Below are 19,926 nucleotides of genomic sequence, written 5' to 3' on the forward strand. Positions count from 1 at the left end.
GATGGGGAGCGTCGGTGCATAGCCATTTTTTAGATCTCTCCAGAGATGTTCAATTGAGTTCAAGTCTGGGCCATTCAAGGATATTCACCGTTGTCCCGTAGCCACTCTGTTATCTTGGCTGTGTGCTTATGGTCGTTGTCCTGTTGGAACATGAGCCTTCATCCAGTGATGGCCGCTCATGCAGGGCACAGGGGCGCCGCCCCCCTAATCCATGCGCCCAGCCCCTAGCCTACATGCAAGGTGCCGGATGCGTGTATTCTAATGTTTTTTTCCCCGAAGCACATGATTAGAACCGCAGGCTCTAATTGGCTTCAAAAAGGGTGGGCTCGTTTCGCAGAGCACTGCGCCCCAGAGCCCACCCAGTTGTGGGACATTAGCAAATTAATATTCGCTAATGTCTTCCTGTTTCTCCTTCCCTCCTAAGGGAGTCCTAAGACCCGGTTGGCCATGAGTCCTAAGTCCTGATTGACTGGGAGAAGATGCAGGGGGGAAGCCCCAACTTGAATGGGGTAAGTGGGGGGCTGACGGGTTAAGTGGCGAGTGGGTGGTGGCTGCAGTCAGGTCTCTGTACATTGCTACATTCAATTTTTCCTCAAGCCTGAATAGTCTCCCCCTTCCTTCTGCTGAAAAATATTCCCCGCAGCAGGGTGCTGCCACCACCATACTTCACTGTAGGGGATGGTATTGGCCAAGTGATGAGCGGTGTTAGGTTTCCTCCAAACATTGCTTAGTTTGTTCGGGCGGCCCGCTCTAGGAAGACTTGGTGGTTCCAAACTTCCATTTACTGATGAGGCCACTGTGCTCTTTGGGACCTTCAATGCTGCAGAATTTTTCTGTACTCTTCCTTAGATCTGTGCCTCTATACAATCCTGTCTCGGAAGTCAACAGACCATTCCTTAGACTTCATGGCTTAGTTTCTGCTCTGACTGCACTGTTCACTGTGTGGGTCTTATATGGACAGGTGTGTGCCTTTCCAAATCATGTCCAATCAACTCAGGGGTGGATCCAGAATCTAGTCTCGGGAGGGACACTGCCAGAAAATACACTTTTCTCTTATATTCACCGACCGACACAGCTGCTCTCTTTAGACCATTGGGTTGTTATGCCATCTTCAGGAGAGGACTAGGTATTACATGTTAACGTGATACTAAAACTAGAACTTTCTCAGCATGCTACTGCAGCCTCAGTTTTATTTTGCCTAGTGAAGGAGAAGGACCTAGGAACCCTGATGGGCCCATCGGCCTGTGTTTGTTTTTTTTTTTTTTTGTTTTGTTTTTCTGCAGAAGCTTTGCTTTTTGCGCAAGATGAATGATCCTGTGATCTGCTATCAACAGCCGGCTGGGTGACAGGCTGGGTACTCTTATCCTTGTAGTCTTCCCCAGCCCGGGCAGCGAGCGTATGCAGGTCGCAGCTACGCGCTAGGCCGGCCGCGACATACCTCAGCTCCAGAGGTGGTTGGTGAGCGTTTGTGCTCCGGGGAGCACATATGACTGGGCTACTGATGTCTGCGTCAGTGTGCTGAGGCCAGTAGCCACCCTGTACTGATCAGACAGTGGGTCTGTGATGGAATGTCTCCCTGCTCTTCTGGACTGGTAAGTACAGCTCTCCTTGCCTCGGTGGGGCTCAGTGACAGTGAGGATGAGTCCCCGTCTGGGTCCGTGCGCTATAAAGTGCTTGTTGGAGCACTTATCACAGCAATGCGTGACACCCTGAAAATTCAGGAGCCAGCAGATCCCTCTGCTGATGTAGCAGTCCCTTTTGGGTCCCGTAAGATGCAACGGACCTTTTCGGTCCCCAAATATATGGCGGTAAGTTACCCCTTTTGAGAAAAGCCTTCTCAAGAAGTGTTCGGCTCCTCCAGTCGTGGACCCCCCAGTATCCAGGCTAAACAAAGTAACCACGATCCCGATAGAGGGGACTCCTGCATTTAAGGATCCCACGGACAGGAAGGCAGAGGCAGTGGCTCGTTCCTTGTTTACGGTTGTGGGGTCAACCATGCGACCAGTACTGGCATCCGCACTTGTGTCGCAAACACTAAGTGGGCAAAACTGTTGCACTGTGAATTGGGAGAACAGCAGGCTTCTGTCTGCGTGGAACTAGCAGACCAACTAGTGCAGGCCTTAAGTACATTTGTGACGCGGCCCTGGATACCCTCCCTCTGTTCTACAGGGCTTCAGTGTCAGCAGTGGTGCTGAGCCACCTGATTTGGTTAAAATGCTGGTTGGCTGGCCAGGCATCCAAGAAAGCCCTGACGGATCTACCCTTCCTTGGTGACCGTCTCTTTGGAGCCTCTTTTGGATGGCATTATTAAAAATGCCACAGGTGGTAAGAGTACACTACTCCCACAGGCCAGGAAGGCTAAGGAGCCACGCCGTAGGCAAGGGCCCTCATTTTCCACTCACAAACGGCTTTCATCCACCCGGAGCTTCGGACAAACGTCCCCAGCCCGACAGGACGGCTTCTGAAGGACAAAAGCATCCCTGGAACTGCAAGCCTAACAAGCCTGCGAGCAAAAGTGCTACCACATGAAGGTTTGCCCCCACCCGCAACTGGGATGGGGGGTCGCCTTCAGGAGTTTGCAGCCCGGTGGACCTCTCGGCTGTCCGACCAATGGGTCTGCGATCTGATTTCCTCCGGCACGCCGGGAGGCCCTCAAGGGGGTGGTAAGAGCTGCTGAATCATGGGGTGATAGTACCTGTTCTGGAATCGGAATGTTTCCAGGGGTTCTACTCAAACTGTTTGTAGTCCCCAAGAAGGAAGGGGTACGTCCTATCTTGAACCTAAAGGTCCTCAGTTACTTTGTAAAAGTGCAGGGATTGAGAATGGAATCTGTTCGCTCAGTAGTCACTGCACTCCATCAAGGGGACTCCCTGGCGTCTTTGGACATCCAGGATGCGCACCTGCACATACCCATATACCTTCGGCATCGGAGGTTTCTGAAATTCGTAGTTGGGGAAGCCCACTACCAGTTTGTGGCTGTTGAACCTAAAGAAGTCGGTGATCTACCGACTCAGCGTTTGGAGTACCTAGGCTTGCTGCTTTACTCCATGGAAGCGAGAGTGTTTCTCCCTTCAGACAAGCTGCAGACTCTCAGAGCCATGGTAAAACTGCTGATGAACCGCAAGTGGTTGTCGCTACACTTCTGCATGCGAGTCCTGGGACTCATGGTGGCCTCCTTCGAGGCAGTACCATATGCCCAGTTCCACACCAAAGTTCTGCAGAAGGAGATTTTGACGAAGTGGGACAAATCTCCGTTGTCCCTGGATCGACAGATTCAGGTGAGCCATTTAGTCAGGGATTCCCTGATCTGGTGGCTGAGGTCCCTGGTACTTCAGAGCGGGAAGTCGTGCCTACCTCTGAAATGGAAGGTGATCACAACAGATGCCAACCTATCCGGCTGGGGTGGAGTAATGGGAGTTCAGTCGACTTGGGGCCTCTGGTCGATGGAGGAATCCAAGTTTCCGATCAGTCTGCTCAATTTTTTATTTATTTTTTGGTCAATGAGACTTCGAGGGCATCCGATCAGGATCCAGTCAGATAACGCCACGGCTGTGGCATATGTCAATCACCAAGGAGGAAGAAGAAGCTTGGCCGCCGTCAGACGCGCTGGTGGCTCCGTGGGATCAGCACCAGCTGATCTATGCCTTTCCGCCACTAAAACTGTTACCACGTCTGCTTCGCAGAGTGGAAGCCGAGGGGATCCCAGTAATACTGATTGCCTCAGATTGGCCTTAGCGTCCTTGGTACACAGACCTAGTGCGCCTGGTGGCAGATGCTTCCTGGCGACTGCCGTTGCGAGAAGACCTTCTGTCTCAAGGTCCGATTTTCCATCCTGCCTTACCATCGCTGGCTTTAACAGCATGGCTATTGAGAGCCAGGTGTTGAGGAACGGGGGTCTTTCGGACTTGGTGATCCCAACTATGCTGAGAGCATGGCAATCTTCTCGGAAGATATATCCTCTTACCTGGAAGGCCTACATCTCCAGGTGTGAGGAGAAAGGATGGTGTCCGCGCTCCTTTTCTGTATCCAGGATCCTGCTGTTTTTACAGCAAGGTGTAGGGCAGAAATTGGTATTGAGCACCATTAGGGGACAAATATCCGCTTTGGCTGTCTTTTTTTTTTCAGCGACCCCTGGTGTCTCACTCTCTAGTGAGCACTTTTGTTCAAGGGGACCGACTTATAGTTCCTCCGGTGCATCCACAGTTTACCCCTGTGGGATCTGAACCTGGTGTTAGCGGCACTTCAGAAACCGCCATTTGAATATATCAGAGAGATTCCCCTGTTGACTCTTTCCCAGAAAGTGGTCTTTCTAGTGGCCATTACATCGGCCAGGAGGGTTTCAGAACTGGCGGCCTTGTCTTGCAAGTCGCCCTATCTGGTTATCCACAAGGATAGTGTGGTGTTGCGTCTGCAACCGTCTTTTCTGCCTAAGGTGTTTTCTGTATTCCACATCAATGAAGCATTGTGCTACCATCTCTTTTTCCTAAGCTGACACATCCTAAGGAGGTGGCCCTCTATTCCCTGGATGTGGTTCGGGCTCTGTGGGGTATTTGTCTGTCACGGCTCCCTTCTGGAAGTAAGACTCCTTGTTTCAGTGGCTGATCTGAAAAAAGGCATGGCGGTCTCGTAGGCCACCTTTTCCAGGTGGCTTAGATAGATTTTTGTACAGGCCTACGCCTTGAAGGGGTAAGTGCCCCCTTTCCAGTCACAGCCCACACTACAAGGACAATCGGAATGTCTTGGGCCTTCCGACATTAAGCATCTTTCGCTCAAGTGTGTAAAGTGGTGACTTGGTCGTCTGTTCACACTTTCACAAGATTCTACAAGGTAGATGTCAGTGCATCGGCTGATGCCTGTTTTGCAGGACAATTTTTTTCCTGTGTGTTTTTTGGGTAAAAACACAGTGCCTTTAAGTTAATGCACTGTTGCATTTGTTGCCACAGTTTTGGTGTGGTTTGAGGGTAGTGCTTCTCAGTTGAGGAGCACCCTGTTTTTTTTTTTTTGTGGTGGTTTTTCCACACACTAGTTTTTTTTTTTTTGTGGGTAAAATTTGTACCAGCTCCCACATACCATGGTGGATTAAGTTTTATGCTGTATTCCCACCCCTCGTTTTGGCACTGCTTGGGGACGTCCCAATAGTCTAAAGAGAGAAGCTGTGTCGTCGGTGAATATAAGAGAAAATAGGATGCTTTGTACTCACTGTAAAATCCTTTTCTCTGTAATTCACCGACTGACACAGAACCCGCCCCTCAAATTTTTCTTTACGTTATACTGCTTGTTGACGTACTGAGGCTGCAGTAGCATGCTGAGGGGTTGTTACCTAAGGGACCGCCCCTTGGGCGGAACTAGAAAGTTCTAGTTTTATTATCACATAATGCAGAATCAGTGGGAGCCCTGGGTGTGTCACTTGCCACGTCACCTGCCACATGTTGCGGATTGTAATTTGCCACGTCACCTGTCACACGTTGCAGATTGTCCACTTGCCACACATTGGGGGAGAAGGAAGAATGCTAGCCTTCTGCCACTGACAGTGGACGCTGGACATTTTACCTAGTCTGTCTAAACTGCAGCAACAACTGTTCCCCTATTTGAGGCTCCAGCTCCTGTCACATTGACTCACTCGTCTGAGACTCGAGTCCGACGTGACTCTGTCACTCGTTGCTAGACGCCAGGCAGCTCAGGCGCTAGCAACGAGTGCAGGGAAGAGGCTCCACCCACCTTCTGGCTCCTGACGCCGAGACAAGTCTCTCCCTTGGTGCCGCTGATTGGCTGATGAGAGACTTGGGCAGAGAAAATGCAAGTGGCATGTCAGTGTGGTATTTTGGGGGGGGAGGGGTTGTTTGCCCAATTGCCCTGTTTAATCAATTTTTGAATAACGTAACCACAAAATGTGGAAACTGTAAAGCACTGTAAATACTTTTAGGATGCACTGTATTTAAAGGTGCTTCTTTCTTTTGGATGTTATTCAGACTGTTAAAGTTTATTCTTGGTTTCAGCAGTCTAATTCACGTTTTTTTCTGCCACACCGCCTCACAATGGTCAGGCTTCTTCTTGTTCCACTGTTTCTAGATGGATTTGTCAGCTCATTTCTCAGATCTGTGATCTCAAGGCAAGGTTCCTGCTTTCCCAGTTAAGGCCTATTGAATCAGGAGTGTCAGTGCTTATTCAGCAGCTCCTGATGTTCCAGTTTATATGGCTGCGGCTTGGTGTTCTTTTCACCATAGGTTAAGGCCTCTGTGGACACCAGTTTTGGGTGAAAGGTCTTGCAGGCAGGTTTGTGATGGGCCTCCTCTCTCCCCCCAACAAGCCCCTTCACGAGAAGTCTATTGTTAGATTGACTTCATAAGGACAGGAACTGCTGTAGATGGATCGAAATTCGGCTATTCAGTGCTTGCTTAACTGGTTTATGTATGTAGAAGAATGGATTAGTTTATGTACACTGTTTAAATACTTACATTAGACTTTAACAATTTCATTGACACACCATTTAATTAATGAATATCTCCCACGTTACTTTTGCTTGAATGTAAAAACATCCAGCATATAGACTTAATTCATGCTCGGTCAGTGTTGTGTGCATTAATTCTACTGCAAGAATTCTTTTTTTTTTGAGGGTTAAGAAACTAATATCAGTCTTGTGTTCAACAGGGCACGAAGATTGTTTGGAATTGTTACTTGAACACAACCCATTTGCTTACCTCGAAGGAAACCCTTTCACCCCTTTGCACTGTGCAGTGTAAGTATTCAGCAATTGGAATTCTGTTTTCTAGACTTTTTGAACCATACTTGAAGGATTGGTTTATACTTCTAATTTGTATTTTTCTTACAGAATAAACAGCCAAGACGGTACGGCTGAGATACTTATAGAAGCTATGGGTGCCAAGATTGTTAATAGCAGAGATGCCAAAGGGAGGTTTGTATAAATCTTGTGATGAACTCAGTTGAATAATTATAGTGGGTATACAGTAGATGCAAATTAGTTCTTATTTGAATGTTTTGTTTCACCCATATAGGGGCAAATGAATTGGTTCACTTTAATTCTTGCCCCCCTCCCCCCCAAACACCTCCCAACCACCCAAAATAAGTAATGATTGCTCACGTCATAGCCAACTAAGAACTATTCCCATACCTGTTGCTTTTCTTTGGTATGAGCATAGAATTTTCACAATAACCTCGGTTTGTGATGGAGATTGGATAGCTTTAGTATAAAAAATTGGTTTAATGCAAACAAAAATTGAATACAGTAGCCTATGTGTTTTGGAGGCTAAGCACTGTCCCCTTCATCATGGCTTAAAGAAACCCTTTCTACTGCAGAAAGGGTTACATTTAAACTTAGAGTGCCTTTGTTAAATGTGCTGTCGGGTAGCTTTTTTTATGACTGTGAGGCTGCGTATGTCTCTTCTGTCATAGATGTTTCTCCTTGCCTGTAAGCACTTTTTTTTTTTTTTTTTTTTTCGTAAGTGTTCACTGAGCCTCGTAAGCACAGCTCAATGTGTCTGCACAGTTCTGTGCTGGATGACGCAGCTTATATGTGCATGACTGTATTTTAAGGTCCTAACTGATGAATGGTTTGGATCCCTCTCTAGTACTCTGTTCTGTGTTGAGTCCTGGTCTCCACCAGACCTTGGATGTGACTTTACCTTTTCAAACTATGTCTGATTGGCCAACATGCCTCAAAAGATATCCAACTACTAATGTGGTTGATACCTTGCCTATTGAACACTGAGCAGATTTCTGTAGCTTCACACTTTTTTTTTTTTTTTTTGCTTTGACAGTCTTCTAGATGCCTTCTGTCTCATCTCTGGCATGTCTGTCAGTACATATGCACAGGACGCTTTGGTTAAAGTGCTGTGGAACCTTTTGTACAAGAAGCGTTTGATTAGCATGGCCTTTGAGAGACAAAAGCTCTTCAGAGAGATTCTTGATATCAAGAATGCTACTTGTGCTAAGAGCTTCCATGGTGCCCTTGCTCCAGTTTCTGTGGCAGAATATTTTCAGGTGTTTCACTCCAATTAAAAGAAAAGTCAGCACTTCCCAAACTGGAACTACTCCTATAACCCTATTCAAATATGGCCTCAGTAAAACCTTTTTTCTCATTGGAATATGTTTGACTCCAGACATTCAAATCTACCAAATTGGTAATTACCTTCCTTCACCAGGAGATTTTGTAGGATAATTGAATTACTTCCAGTTTAGTGAATAGCGCTATCAAGGACCTATTTTCTGCACCTTCTATTTTATTTCAGAGACTATTGGACTTTTACTCCTTGAAAAAAAGGCCTTTGTACAGGTAGTTTCCTATGTAGCTTCCCCCATTTTGTTCCCCGGTGACTTTGTGGGATCTGAATCTGGTTCTCTCTGCGCCTAAGAAATCTCCAGTTGAACCTATTCTGCCCCGTACACACGAGCGGACTTAAGTCCGACAGACTTCCAAAGGAGTTCCGTCGGAGTTCTGCTGGAATTCCGACGGAGTTCTGACAGACTTTTCGGCCGAACGGACTTGGCCACACACAATCACACTAAACTCCGACGGATTCGAACGTGATGACGTATGACCCGACTCGAATAAGGAAGTTCATAGCCAGTAGCCAATAGCTGCCCTAGCGTCGGTTTTAGTCCGTCGGAGTAGCATACACACGAGCGGAGTTTTCGAAGGGGACCGGGTCCGGCGGAGTTCCTTCGGGAAAATTTGAAGCATGTTCCATATTCTAAAGTCCGTCAGACTTTGGTGAATCAAAAGTCCGTTGCAGCCCACACACGATCGGATAGTCTGACGGACTCGGTCCTTCGGACTTTGGATGTTGAAAAGTCCGCTCGTGTGTACGCGGCATTAGGATTCCTCTCTCTACACACACCCATCAGCTCTGCAAAGGAAGTATCTAAACTGTTGGCTTTATTCTTCAAGGAACCACTTCTGGTTTTGCATAAGGGCAAAGGTGGTTTTGAGGCCCAGGAGTTTTCCTTCAGGAGGCTCTTTGAGCTGCAGGCGGTAGCCAGTTTTGTTTTGAAGGTGAAAACTTTGTGTCCCTCAAACAGAAGAGGCTATCCTATAATCATATAGTAGAGTACACAGGAATTGATTCTTAGACCATGGTTTATATGCTACAACTTTTTGGGTGACTGGAGACTGAAACACTTTGCTGGACCCCCACCAGTGTATCTATAAGATGTACAATGAGGCTCCAGTTTTTGTTAGTGTCTTTAGGTGATAGGCTCCTTCTGCTGTTGGAGAAAATGTTAGTTTTTTTTCTATTTTGCAACAGTTATCCTTCTATTGTTTGACACTTCTATCAAGATCTATCTGCTTAATGCTCTGGCTCACTAGCAATTTCCAGATCGGTTACCCTCCATGTATACTTCTGAAGCAGTATTCAGCCACAGGCTGGCCTGTAATCGTTGCTTTGCTCACTCTGTCCTGAATTTGGTGCTCACATTGGCACGTAGTGCAACAAGGTGCATGGTTCTACACAGGTCCAGGGCTGTGGTTAATTCCTTTGGCACCTAGACCATGAAGACCCTAGAACCTTCAGTGGTATGCCCACCTTGAGGGGAGCAAAGCCTGGACTCTGAACAGGGCAAGCAGCATGTGCATCTTGCTCAATAGATAACAGCTCTTGGCCCATTTTGGGGTGCACATGCAGGGACAAATAATTGTCTTTTCTGCATGAGGATCTCTTCCCCTATCAGAGGAGGTAACTAACACTGAATCTGGAATACATGTGCAAAGGCTAGAGTAGTGAGGATGCATACTGCAAAGCAAATATTTATACATACAATAATTTTATGTGTAGATTTATATTAAATCTATAGCAATTTTGCTACTGAAGAAGCTGGTCATGACGAAAGACAAGGTTTTCATTGCAGGTGGTCAGTAAAGAGATCCAAACTGAACCTCATAATAATTCAAACATTGTTTAAAAGGTTTTTACAATGTTTTGTTGGCACCTTTAAAATCTCCAGCAGCCGACCGCATCCTGATCAGCGCTCCTACCCAATGGTAGACAGTGCTGATTGAAGTGTTCTGGCGAGGGGACCATCCCCCTGTCAGAACAGAACACAACAACTCAGCGAGGGAGATCACTGTACTAATGTTGCATGGTTATAAACCGTTGTGATCGGAGTAGACAGGTTTTTTTCATTCAACCTGTTGGGTTGTGCAGAAAAATAACTTGTAGCATGTACCCGGCTTAAGAATCCGGTGTCCTATACTGTATTCTAAGATGGAATTTGCAGGTATGTCAAAACTTAGTTATTGTACTCACCGTAAAATAATTTTCTTGGAGTCTTTTGACAGACACATACTATTCCTATACTTTTTTTTTTTTTGTGTTTTAATCATGCCCTCTTTACTGCTTTGCTGCAAAATCTAAGTATAGTAGGTACTATTCTGGGCTAGCATACCGTTTGTATCAGTCCTCCTGTAGGCGGCAGTAAAACCTGAATGTGAAAGACTTGTGTTCCTCAATGGACTCAAAGTAAAAAAAAAAAAAAAAAAAGTCCAGCTTTTTGTTCCTGGGTTTTTGAATTTGCATATAATGGCAGTTGATAATTTACCAGTGCATTTCATTTCTAGGACTCCTCTTCATGCTGCAGCTTTTGCGGACAACGTGAATGGTTTACAGCTGCTGTTGCGACACCAGGCTGAAGCTAATGCCGCTGACCAGTCAGGTCAGACACCTCTGATGATAGCAGCAGAAAATGGAAGAACTGCAGCAGTGGGTAAGGTGCTTTCATTAGACATACATGCAACAAAGTTTTTTTTTGTTTGTTTTGTTTTGTTTTTTAGCGAAATCATTTTTAGCAAGAATAAGGCAGCTGAGTATTCGCAGTATAGACAAAATTTCAGCAAAAGGCCTCCGAATGCCAAGGGCCCACAGTAATAGCTACATATTTGAAATTCAGAGACTTCCGAATAATGTTAAAGACAATCCTTACAGCCAAGGGTATGATTTCCGCACTTGCTGCCTGCCAGAGACCTGTATCCTTTGCCTTTTTGCAAAGTTTTTTTTTATATGATGCACAAAAAAGTAAAGAGGGAGACATTTAAAAAAAGGGGTGATGGGAGAGAGGATGGATGGGGATTGAAGGGAAGGAGTAGGGTCAGTGCACCAGGAAACCCAGGCCAGTGTAAATTAATTGGATCAGTAGTTGTTGGCCATGCTATAACACTCTAGGCGACGCTAAGTATTTCTTATTTTTGATTGCTAGCAGATTGTTCATTATCTTCTAATTTGCAGAATTCCTGCTGTTTCACATGAAGGCTGATTTAACTGTGATGGATATAAACAAGAACACTGCTCTTCATCTAGCCTGCAGCAAGGTATTTTCTACAACATTGTATTCCACATTCTGCAAGCTCTGAATCTACATACAGTGCATGCGTTTGACTAGATAAATAAACAACTTCTAGAATTTAAAATATCTAGTTAAGCTTATTATGTAGCATGGTAAATATGAGTAGTTATTACTAACTTTTAAGGCTACATTCACACCAGTGATTTAGGCTGGTGCAAATTGTAGAGGCTAGATTTGGCTGCCGACCCCGTTCACTATAATGACAGGTCGCTGGCAGCTGCATGTATTCGCGGTTGTGCGGAGAGCTGCATATAGCTGCGGCCACTGGGGGCCTGTCAATATAGGAACTAGGCCAGCGGCCGCACCTAGCCGTTTAGAGCTACAACAACAATCAGATTCCTGCTGCTTCAATTCACACTGATGTGAATGTAGCCTAAGATTTTAGTCTGACTATGGAGCAGTTCTTGATGGGAGTTTAAGATATTACACCTTTACAACTATACATATTTTATAGTGTGGCTTTGCTTTTGTACATGTGATCTGTCAAATCTTGTGGCGTTTTTTTTTCCAGGGTCATGAGAAATGTGCCTTGCTGCTTCTAGGGGAGACTCGGGACCTTGGCCTTATCAATGCAACAAACAGCATGCTGCAAATGTAAGTGATGTTAGGTGTGCAGTTATATAACTCCTCTTTTCTGTAGTTTACATGGTCAATAAATTCAACACATTTACCATATTTTCACAATTGCCTAACCAGCATAATTTTTAGATCATTAATGGTGCCGATGTTTATGCTTACATAAAAGATAGCTGAGCTTTAAACAATGCATTAAGGGACATGGGGGCAGTAAACCTGTCCATGCTTGGAAAGCTGAAAGAGCAAAGACTGAGTTAAATTGGGAAGGATGGAGGGGCAGGATGTAAGTTCATATGGATAGGGCACTTTGACTCCATGCCTAGGATGCTGAACATCTGATTCACATGCCCTCTTCAGACTTTATTTGTATCTAACTGAATATTCTAAGGCTCCATAGCGCAACCTGTACCCCACACAACAGCCCTCTTCAGACTTGCCCTTGACCATTTCCTTCCTGCTATTGGTAGTCACAAGGTGCACCTGCCTCAAAGCAGATTCCCCTTTTCAGCTGCGTTTTCTCCCCCTATTGGTATTACTGTAACCTATTGTGAATCTTCTATGTTAGTTTTGGGTTCCCCGTACCCTAAGGTCTCTGAACACTATTCTGGTAGGAACCTATCCTTGGAAATGGTATCAGATTTTACAGTAAGTGCAAAAATATTCAAGTCTATTAAAGGACACAGATCAACCACAGTGTTATTGACTCATGTACTGTTTGCTCACAAAACTGAAGCATTACAGTGGGAGGCATGGTTACGAGTGGCTGGCTTAATATTGTTGTCCTGAAACCTTGTCTAAGTGGCAGTATAACCAAACCTTCCTGTATCCTTCATTTGTAGAAATCGTAAAAAATGTAAATGTCTATTTAGAAAGTTGTTTGCTGATAAATTTTACACAAAACATCAAGCATGTACTTTAAACATAGCGTTATATCAGCTGTTTCTCTAAACTGTATCTGCAATTTCCTGTTAGGCCGCTCCACATTGCTGCTCGAAATGGTCTTGCATCTGTTGTCCAAGCTTTGCTTACAAGAGGAGCTACTGTTTTGGCTGTGGACGAGGAAGGTGAGGATTGCACCAATGTAGCTCTTGAACAAATACTATTAGGTATTTACAACATGTTTGTGCAGTGGTTTTTTTTTTTTGTTTTTTTTATTTATTAATTTTTTCCTCTAAGCTGTCCATACAAGTGTAGATTTTTATTTTATTGTTGCTCCCAATTTCATGTGAATGGCCACATTAACAACTTTGTTCTCAAACATGTACAGCTGGCATGCTGTCAAACAAATTTGAGATTTCTGGGCAATTTTTATCCCAATTTTAAAAGTCACCATGAAAAAGGAGACGGTGGATCTTCCCATTGGGGACACAGTCAGCAATACAATCTGACAGGTTGTCTGTTCATGGAGGGGGGGGGGGGGGAGTACATGATGCACTCTTAACATCCTGATCCTGACACAGCAGTGTTTCCACTCATTGCTATGGAGTTTATAAGTTCTGATGAAACTGTTAACCGTATTTTTAATGCAAACCTGTACTAAGAGAAATATAGGTGCTGCTGCTGATCAAGTATTATGCCCAGTACACACGATCGGATTTTCCGACAACATATGTTGGATGTGAGCTTGTTGGCTGAAAGTCTGACGGTGTGTATGCTTCATCGAACATTTGTTGCTAGAAGGTTCTCAAATTTATTTTCTTACATCAGGGGACACCGAGCCATAGTAATTACTATGTGGGTTATATCGAACCGACTGGTGCTGGATTGGCACGCCCCTAAGGCGTGTACTCCCCTATATAATCCCTCCCATTAATGGGAGTCCTCAGTTTTTACACCAGTGTCTAAGGTGTTGGTCATGAGTAAAGATGTGCTGTGCTGAGCTCCACTGGTAGTAATCCTTGCTGGGGCTAACCATGCTTACCGAGTCCGTTCTGATATCATTTCATGGGCTAAATGAATGGTACCTATGCCTCGTGTCTGAAGAAACAAGGTTTTGCTTGCAAAAGCTTCTCTTTAAAGAGCTGGGCCCTGGGATCCAGTACTTTTTGGTAGTGAGGCCATAACGTTTTTACTGGCAGGGTGCTGTCGTAGGTCCAGGAATGTGGGTAACCCGAAGTTCCCCGGTTCCTGAAGGTTTCCTAAAAGGTCTCGGAGCCCACCGTGAAGGGAGAAGATTGGGTCTTTATCTCTGATAAAACCCTGCTGCAAGGATAAGGTAAGGGAGATTTTCTCAGGAATTTCTCCTTCTAAGTATAATGTTTTCATGCGTAACCACTGGGGGCTGTATTGAGCACTCACCTTCCTGACGCTGGAAACGACAAGGAAGCCTTCTGGCCTCTTCCTGTGCCCCCAAATATTTGTTGTTCAGGGGACAGGATGCAAAACAGTTGCCCCTCTCAAAATTTTTTTTTTGAAAAAAAGGTACAGACTGTGTCAGCGGAGGATTTACATCCCCCCCCCCACCATGCCTGCAGTTCCACAGGATGCCGCTCGCGTGGGAAAGCGCTTTCCTTTGAAAGGAGGGGGGGCTTAATTTGCGGGGGGGGTGGGGCGTAGCTAACTGCGTCCGACACATCGGCCACACATGGAAGGAAGCTGGTTTTAGCGCTGTCTGTAAAAGCTGCTGCTGGCTGTGGAGGGACAGAGCAGGTGGATGGCTTGGTCAGGTTAGTAAACGCAGGCTTATTCCTTTGGCACAATATACTTTACTGAAGCTAAGGTCCATAGCAGCTAATGGCGCTGAACTATAGCCTAGCAATGTACATTCTTTTGCATAGTGCCTCTGCTTTATGTTTCAGGCTATGAATGGTAATGGGACCACTTCTCTAAAGGGTCATTTGTTTCGCATTGTAAACTTAATCCATTTCCAACAGAATGTCATCCTCCTCTAAGAGGGATACGGCTAGTCAGATTGAGCCGTCAGGGAAAATTATTGGTGCATAGAACACTTCAGTCCCTGTATATATCATACAAATGGGTTTCTTATACCATTTGTAAGTTGAAAAGAGGATTAATGCTATGATGTCTCTCCATAGAGACTAAAACATAGCAGATTCCCATCTAGTCCTCAGGACCCTTTTGTTGAGGTGCAGGAGGCTAGGGATCAGGTAGATCTTCCCAAATATTGGAAGATGCTTATCTTTCCTCCTCGGAGGATCCTAATATGGAAGGAGTAGCATCACAAGTCAGGTTGCTTGTGTACTCCCTTACTTAACCCTTTTTGCTGCCTTCAGCACAGGCTTGAGGTACCTACCTCCTAGTTGGGGTGATTAAAGTGGTTGTAAACCCTTACAAACCACTTTGACCTACAGGTAAGCCTACATTAAGGCTTACCTGTAGGTCCAAGAAATATCTCCTAAACCTATACGGTTTAGGAGATATTTACCTGTAGACAGCGGTGCACAGGCGCACTGGGTAAGCCGTAGATCGTGGCGATATGCCGCGATTGTCGGCTCCCGTGCGCATGCGCGGGAGTGACGTCATCGCTGCTCCGGCGAATCACAGCACCGGAGCAGCAAGACCCACCAAGAAGATGGTCGCTCGGAACTACAGGGGACAGCGGTGACTTCGCTGGCTCCTGTGTCAGGTAAGTGACACATTATGGACTACTATACGATGCATAGTAGTCCATTATGCTTTGCCTTTGTAGGGAATCAAAGAGGAAGTAAACCCATTAGGGTTTACTTCCTCTTTAAAACCTCCTCCACCTGAGGATGTTTTTTCCTATTCATGCATAGCTTATGTATTCTGAATGGGAACATCTGGATAAACGAATATCATCCTCCCAAGAAATTCTCCACACTTTATCTATGAAACAGGATTTCTATGAAGTAAATGGTGGGTTCCAGCAATTGATGCTGCAATAACCTCAGTGAGCAGAGTCTCACAGGACCGGTGGATAATGCACTGATGTTAAAGGATCCAGCAAATTAAAGTTGGAACTTCCTTTAAAGACAATGTCTTTTGCAGTTCAGTTGTGCAGCCGGTTCTTGCTGCAATTAGTGTATCTCAGTCCATTAACCTTTTGACGCACATTTTGAGTCACGCCAACTCATGGAAAAAGGTGGACTTTAAGGGGTTAAGGAGCAGTTTGTCGAGATACCTGAAATTATGTTTGATCAGCAGGCCTGGCAGTGGGGTGGTGTATCTGACCCACTATGTCTCAGAGTAGATGCTATGAAAGACTCTTATCATTTTAAGCCTTATGGCTTATGCTTGGACTAGTGCAGTTCTGTGGCTGAAATATTGATCAGCTGAAGCACTGTGTAAAAAGCTCTTAGCCAGTTTGTTTCCCTTCATGGGTTACGGTTATTTAGAGACGATCTGAAAATAGCGTAAAGTTCTCTTTACCAGTAAAAGGAGGTTCAAACAATTCTCCTTTTTTTCGTGCTGCCTCTCCTATGCCAGGGGCATCTGTCTCTAGGCAGTCTCAATGGCCTCAACCGTCAGGTTCGAGGAAAAGTCCCCAAGGGCAGAACCAGGATCTTGGGGCAGAAAGCCCACAAAGTAGAATGCTAAAGCCTTCTCATGAAGGGGCACCCCCACTTGTTTGGGTGAGGGGAAAGGTCCTGCGATTCTCAAGATCTGGCAGGAACAATGTCAAGACAGATGGATTTCAACATTTTTTTTTTTTTTCTCTAGGTTACGACTAGAGTTCTGAGAATTTCCGTCTCCTCTGAGAATGTTCCCAAGGATCCGGAGAAAAAATAAGTCTTTCTGGCCTCTGGATTAGCTGTTCACCCAGTCGGTGATATCAGAGGTTCCCTTAGTTGAATAGGGGGTTTTGGCTCAAACCTTTTAAGGTTCAGAACCTAACAGAGGTAAGACCCATTCTAGATCTCGAAGATCTGAATCAGCACTTAAACATCCGATCCTTTCATAATTCGATCAGCTGTGTCCATCCTGCAAGGAGGGGAGTTTCATATCTCCATGTGCCAAATATTCCCGCTCACCAGAAATTTCTGCGTCTTGAAATATAAAATTATCTTTTCTGTTGAGGCCCTGCCATTCAGCTTAGCCACAGCACCACGAGTGATCGGAAAGATTCTGGCACCTCCTTTAGCCAAATTAAAGGCTCAAGGCATAGTGGTCCTAGCTTATTTAGAAGATCTACTTTTAATAGAGCATTCAGTCTCAGGTCTAAAACCAGAGTCTAAACTCAGCCTTAACTATCTGAAATCTCTAGGTTGGATACTCAACCTAGGAAGATTCTCCTTTAAAATGATAAAGGAGATTACAGTACTTGGGGGCTGGTTATAGCTACCATACAGAAGAAGGTATTCTTACCCCAGACTAGAATCAGTTCCATTGTAGGACCAATTAAATTTATCAAAACAAAGGAAAATTCCTTCATTCGGCCGTGCAGGAGATTTTTAGGGGAAATGGTGGCGTCCTTCAAGGCCGTCCCTTACACGCAGTTTTACTCAAAAACTGCTTCAAAACACCATCCTGACGGTCTGGAATAAAAAAAGATTCAGGCCTTGTTTGTTTCCAATACGCTTGGCTCCCGACATAAGTCAGAGCCTTAATTGGTGGTTATCCAGTAAAAGAGAGAATCTTTATCCTGGAAGGTGTTAACAGATGCCAGCCTTCTAGGCTGGGGAACAGCCCTGGAAGAAGATTCTGTTGAGGGGAGATGGTCCAGGTTAGAGGACCTTGCCTATCAACTTTTGTGGATGTTTCGGGCAGTACATCTGGCCCTAGTATCTTGGACGGTCAGACTATGGGACTGTCCTGTCAGGATTCAGTCTGACCAAGGCCATGGCGGTGGCTTACCTCAATCACCAGGGGGGCACGAGAGGTTGTGCAGCCCAAAAAGAGGTGAATAATGTTCTAGCTTGGGCAGAACACAATGTTCCTGGCCTATCAGCAATTTTAATTTTCAATTAGCAGGCGTACTACTTGATTCGCCAACAATTATTTCCGGGAGAGTGATTTCTTCACCCCAACATCTTCCTAGCGATATGTCAGAGATGGGGTATTCCGGACATGGACCTATTCGCTTCCAGATGCATCAACAAGGTTGACGACTTTGGGTCCGCTAACAGGCGGAACAGACGCATTAGTCTTCCCATGGGATCAGTTTTCACTGATCTGTGCATTTCCTCCAGTTCTGCTACTTTAGGATTAAGTAGGAACAAAAGGAGGTGATTCTGGCGGCCCCAGCGGGTCCCAGAAGATCTTGATTTAACGAGATCATAAGGATGACAATGCCATTATAGCCAGACCTTCTCGCACAAGGTCCGGTACTTCCTCCTACCTTACGGACGAAAAAATTTAACAGGCTTGACTGTTGAATCCCACTCTATAAAAGATCATGGGTGATCTTCTTCGGTAGTGTCTACTTTGATGCCAGGAAGCCGGCTTCCAGAATGACTTGCTATAGAGTCTGGAAGGCATATTTTTCTTGGTGTGCATCCAAGGGTTGGCACCCCAGGAAGTATGTCATAGGCAGGATCCCTGATTTCCTGCATATGGGATCTGAAATGAAGCTGGCCTTCTATCAAAAGCCAGATCCCGGCCTAGTAGTGTTTTCAATGGCCTCTTGCTTCCCAATCTTAGGGCGTAGCTTATTCAGGGGGTAACGGATTATTCCCCCTATCAAGGTGCCTCTAAATCCTTAGGATTTAAATTTGGTTTTATCGTTTGGCTGAATCAGCCGCTTGAACCTTTACAAGTAATTTCCTTGGTTCTTTTGATAAGAAAGATAATCTTTCTGGTTGCCATTTCTTCTGCTAGAAGAGTATCGGAACTTGCGGCTCTGTCTTGTGAAGAGCCATATTTCATCATGCATAAGGGGGAGGTGGTTTTAGGTCCTCATCCTGAATTCCTACCAAAAGTAGTAACAGGTTTTTCATTTAAACCAAGAATATTCTTCCTCCCCCCCCCACCCCCCGATCCTTAATCTAGGGAAAGAAGGCACCACACTCCCTTCATGTAGTAAGAGCGATCAGAGTCTATGTAAAGGCAACTGCTCAGGTTTGCACAACAGGTTTTGTTTGTACTTCCAGAGGGTCCAAAATGTGGACAGGCAGCGTCAAATCCACTAATTTCCAAGTGGATTAGTCAAGTGATTGCTCAAGCTTCAGCTTAAAGAAGAATATTCTTCCTTCTCATGTTAGAGCACGTTCATCCAGGGCAATTAGTGCCTCTTGGGTGGTGCATCATCAGGCCTCTATGGCTCAGATCTGTAAGGCCGCGACTTGGTCTTCAGTTCATACATTTACCAGATTTTATCAAATCGATATTAAAGGTCATGCGGATATTGCCTTTGGGCGCAGTATACTGCAGGCTGCAGTATGAGTCCCCTGGTCTCCTGTTTTTGTTGTCTGCCCCCCCTTCAGTTGCTATTGCTATGGGACAATCCACATAGTAATTACTATGGTTCTGTGTCCCCTGATAAAAGAAAACAGGATTTTTATAACAGCTTACCTGTAAAATCCTTTTCTTTTGATATACATCAGGGGACACTGAGGTCCCTCCCTTCTTTGGGATACTCTTGTATTGTTTGGCTACAAAATTGAGGACTCCCAGTAATGGGAGGGATTATATAGGGGAGTACACGCCTTAGGGGCGTGCCAGTGTCCAGCACCTGTTGGTCCGATATAACCCACATAGTAATTACTATGGCTCTTTGTCCCCTGATGTACCTCAAAGAAAAGGATTTTACAGGTAAGCTGTTATAAGAATCCTGTTTTTCCACCACCAAAAATTGTTGTCGGAATTTCCGATTGTGTGTACACAAGTCACACACAAAAGTTCACTCATGCTCGGAATCAAGCAGAAGGAGCCGCACTGGCTATTGAACTTCCTTTTTCTCGACTCGTCATATGTCTTGTACGTCATCACTTTCCCATGTTCGTAATTGTTGGCTAACAATTGTGTGACCGTGTGTATGCAAGACAAGTTGGAGCCAACAACCTTCAAACAAAATTCCACGATTTTGTTGTCAGAAAGTCCGATCATGTGTACAGGGCATAAGAGTGCTAGCTGTGT

General features: G+C 45.2%; 1 protein-coding gene across 3 annotated transcripts in view; it reads left to right on the top strand.

The window, feature by feature from the left end:
• ANKRD52 (ankyrin repeat domain 52) overlaps positions 1 to 19,926 on the top strand; it is a 232,663-nt gene that overhangs the window by 196,248 nt on the left and 16,489 nt on the right. For 2 of the 3 annotated variants that reach the window (XM_077483382.1, XM_077483383.1), the window contains exons 22-27: positions 6,649 to 6,736; positions 6,830 to 6,913; positions 10,574 to 10,719; positions 11,238 to 11,320; positions 11,867 to 11,949; positions 12,904 to 12,995. In XM_077483382.1, the coding sequence (XP_077339508.1) occupies positions 6,649 to 6,736; positions 6,830 to 6,913; positions 10,574 to 10,719; positions 11,238 to 11,320; positions 11,867 to 11,949; positions 12,904 to 12,995 (576 nt within the window). Of the gene's footprint in view, positions 1 to 6,648; positions 6,737 to 6,829; positions 6,914 to 10,573; positions 10,720 to 11,237; positions 11,321 to 11,866; positions 11,950 to 12,903; positions 13,038 to 19,926 lie in introns of all 3 variants that reach the window. The other variant, XM_077483380.1, reaches the window with a different exon arrangement.

The sequence above is a fragment of the Lithobates pipiens genome, unplaced genomic scaffold, assembly GCF_037356315.1.
Source record: "Lithobates pipiens isolate NorthernLeopardFrog02 unplaced genomic scaffold, aLitPip1_a1.2 Scaffold_16, whole genome shotgun sequence".
Lineage (NCBI taxonomy): Eukaryota > Metazoa > Chordata > Amphibia > Anura > Ranidae > Lithobates > Lithobates pipiens.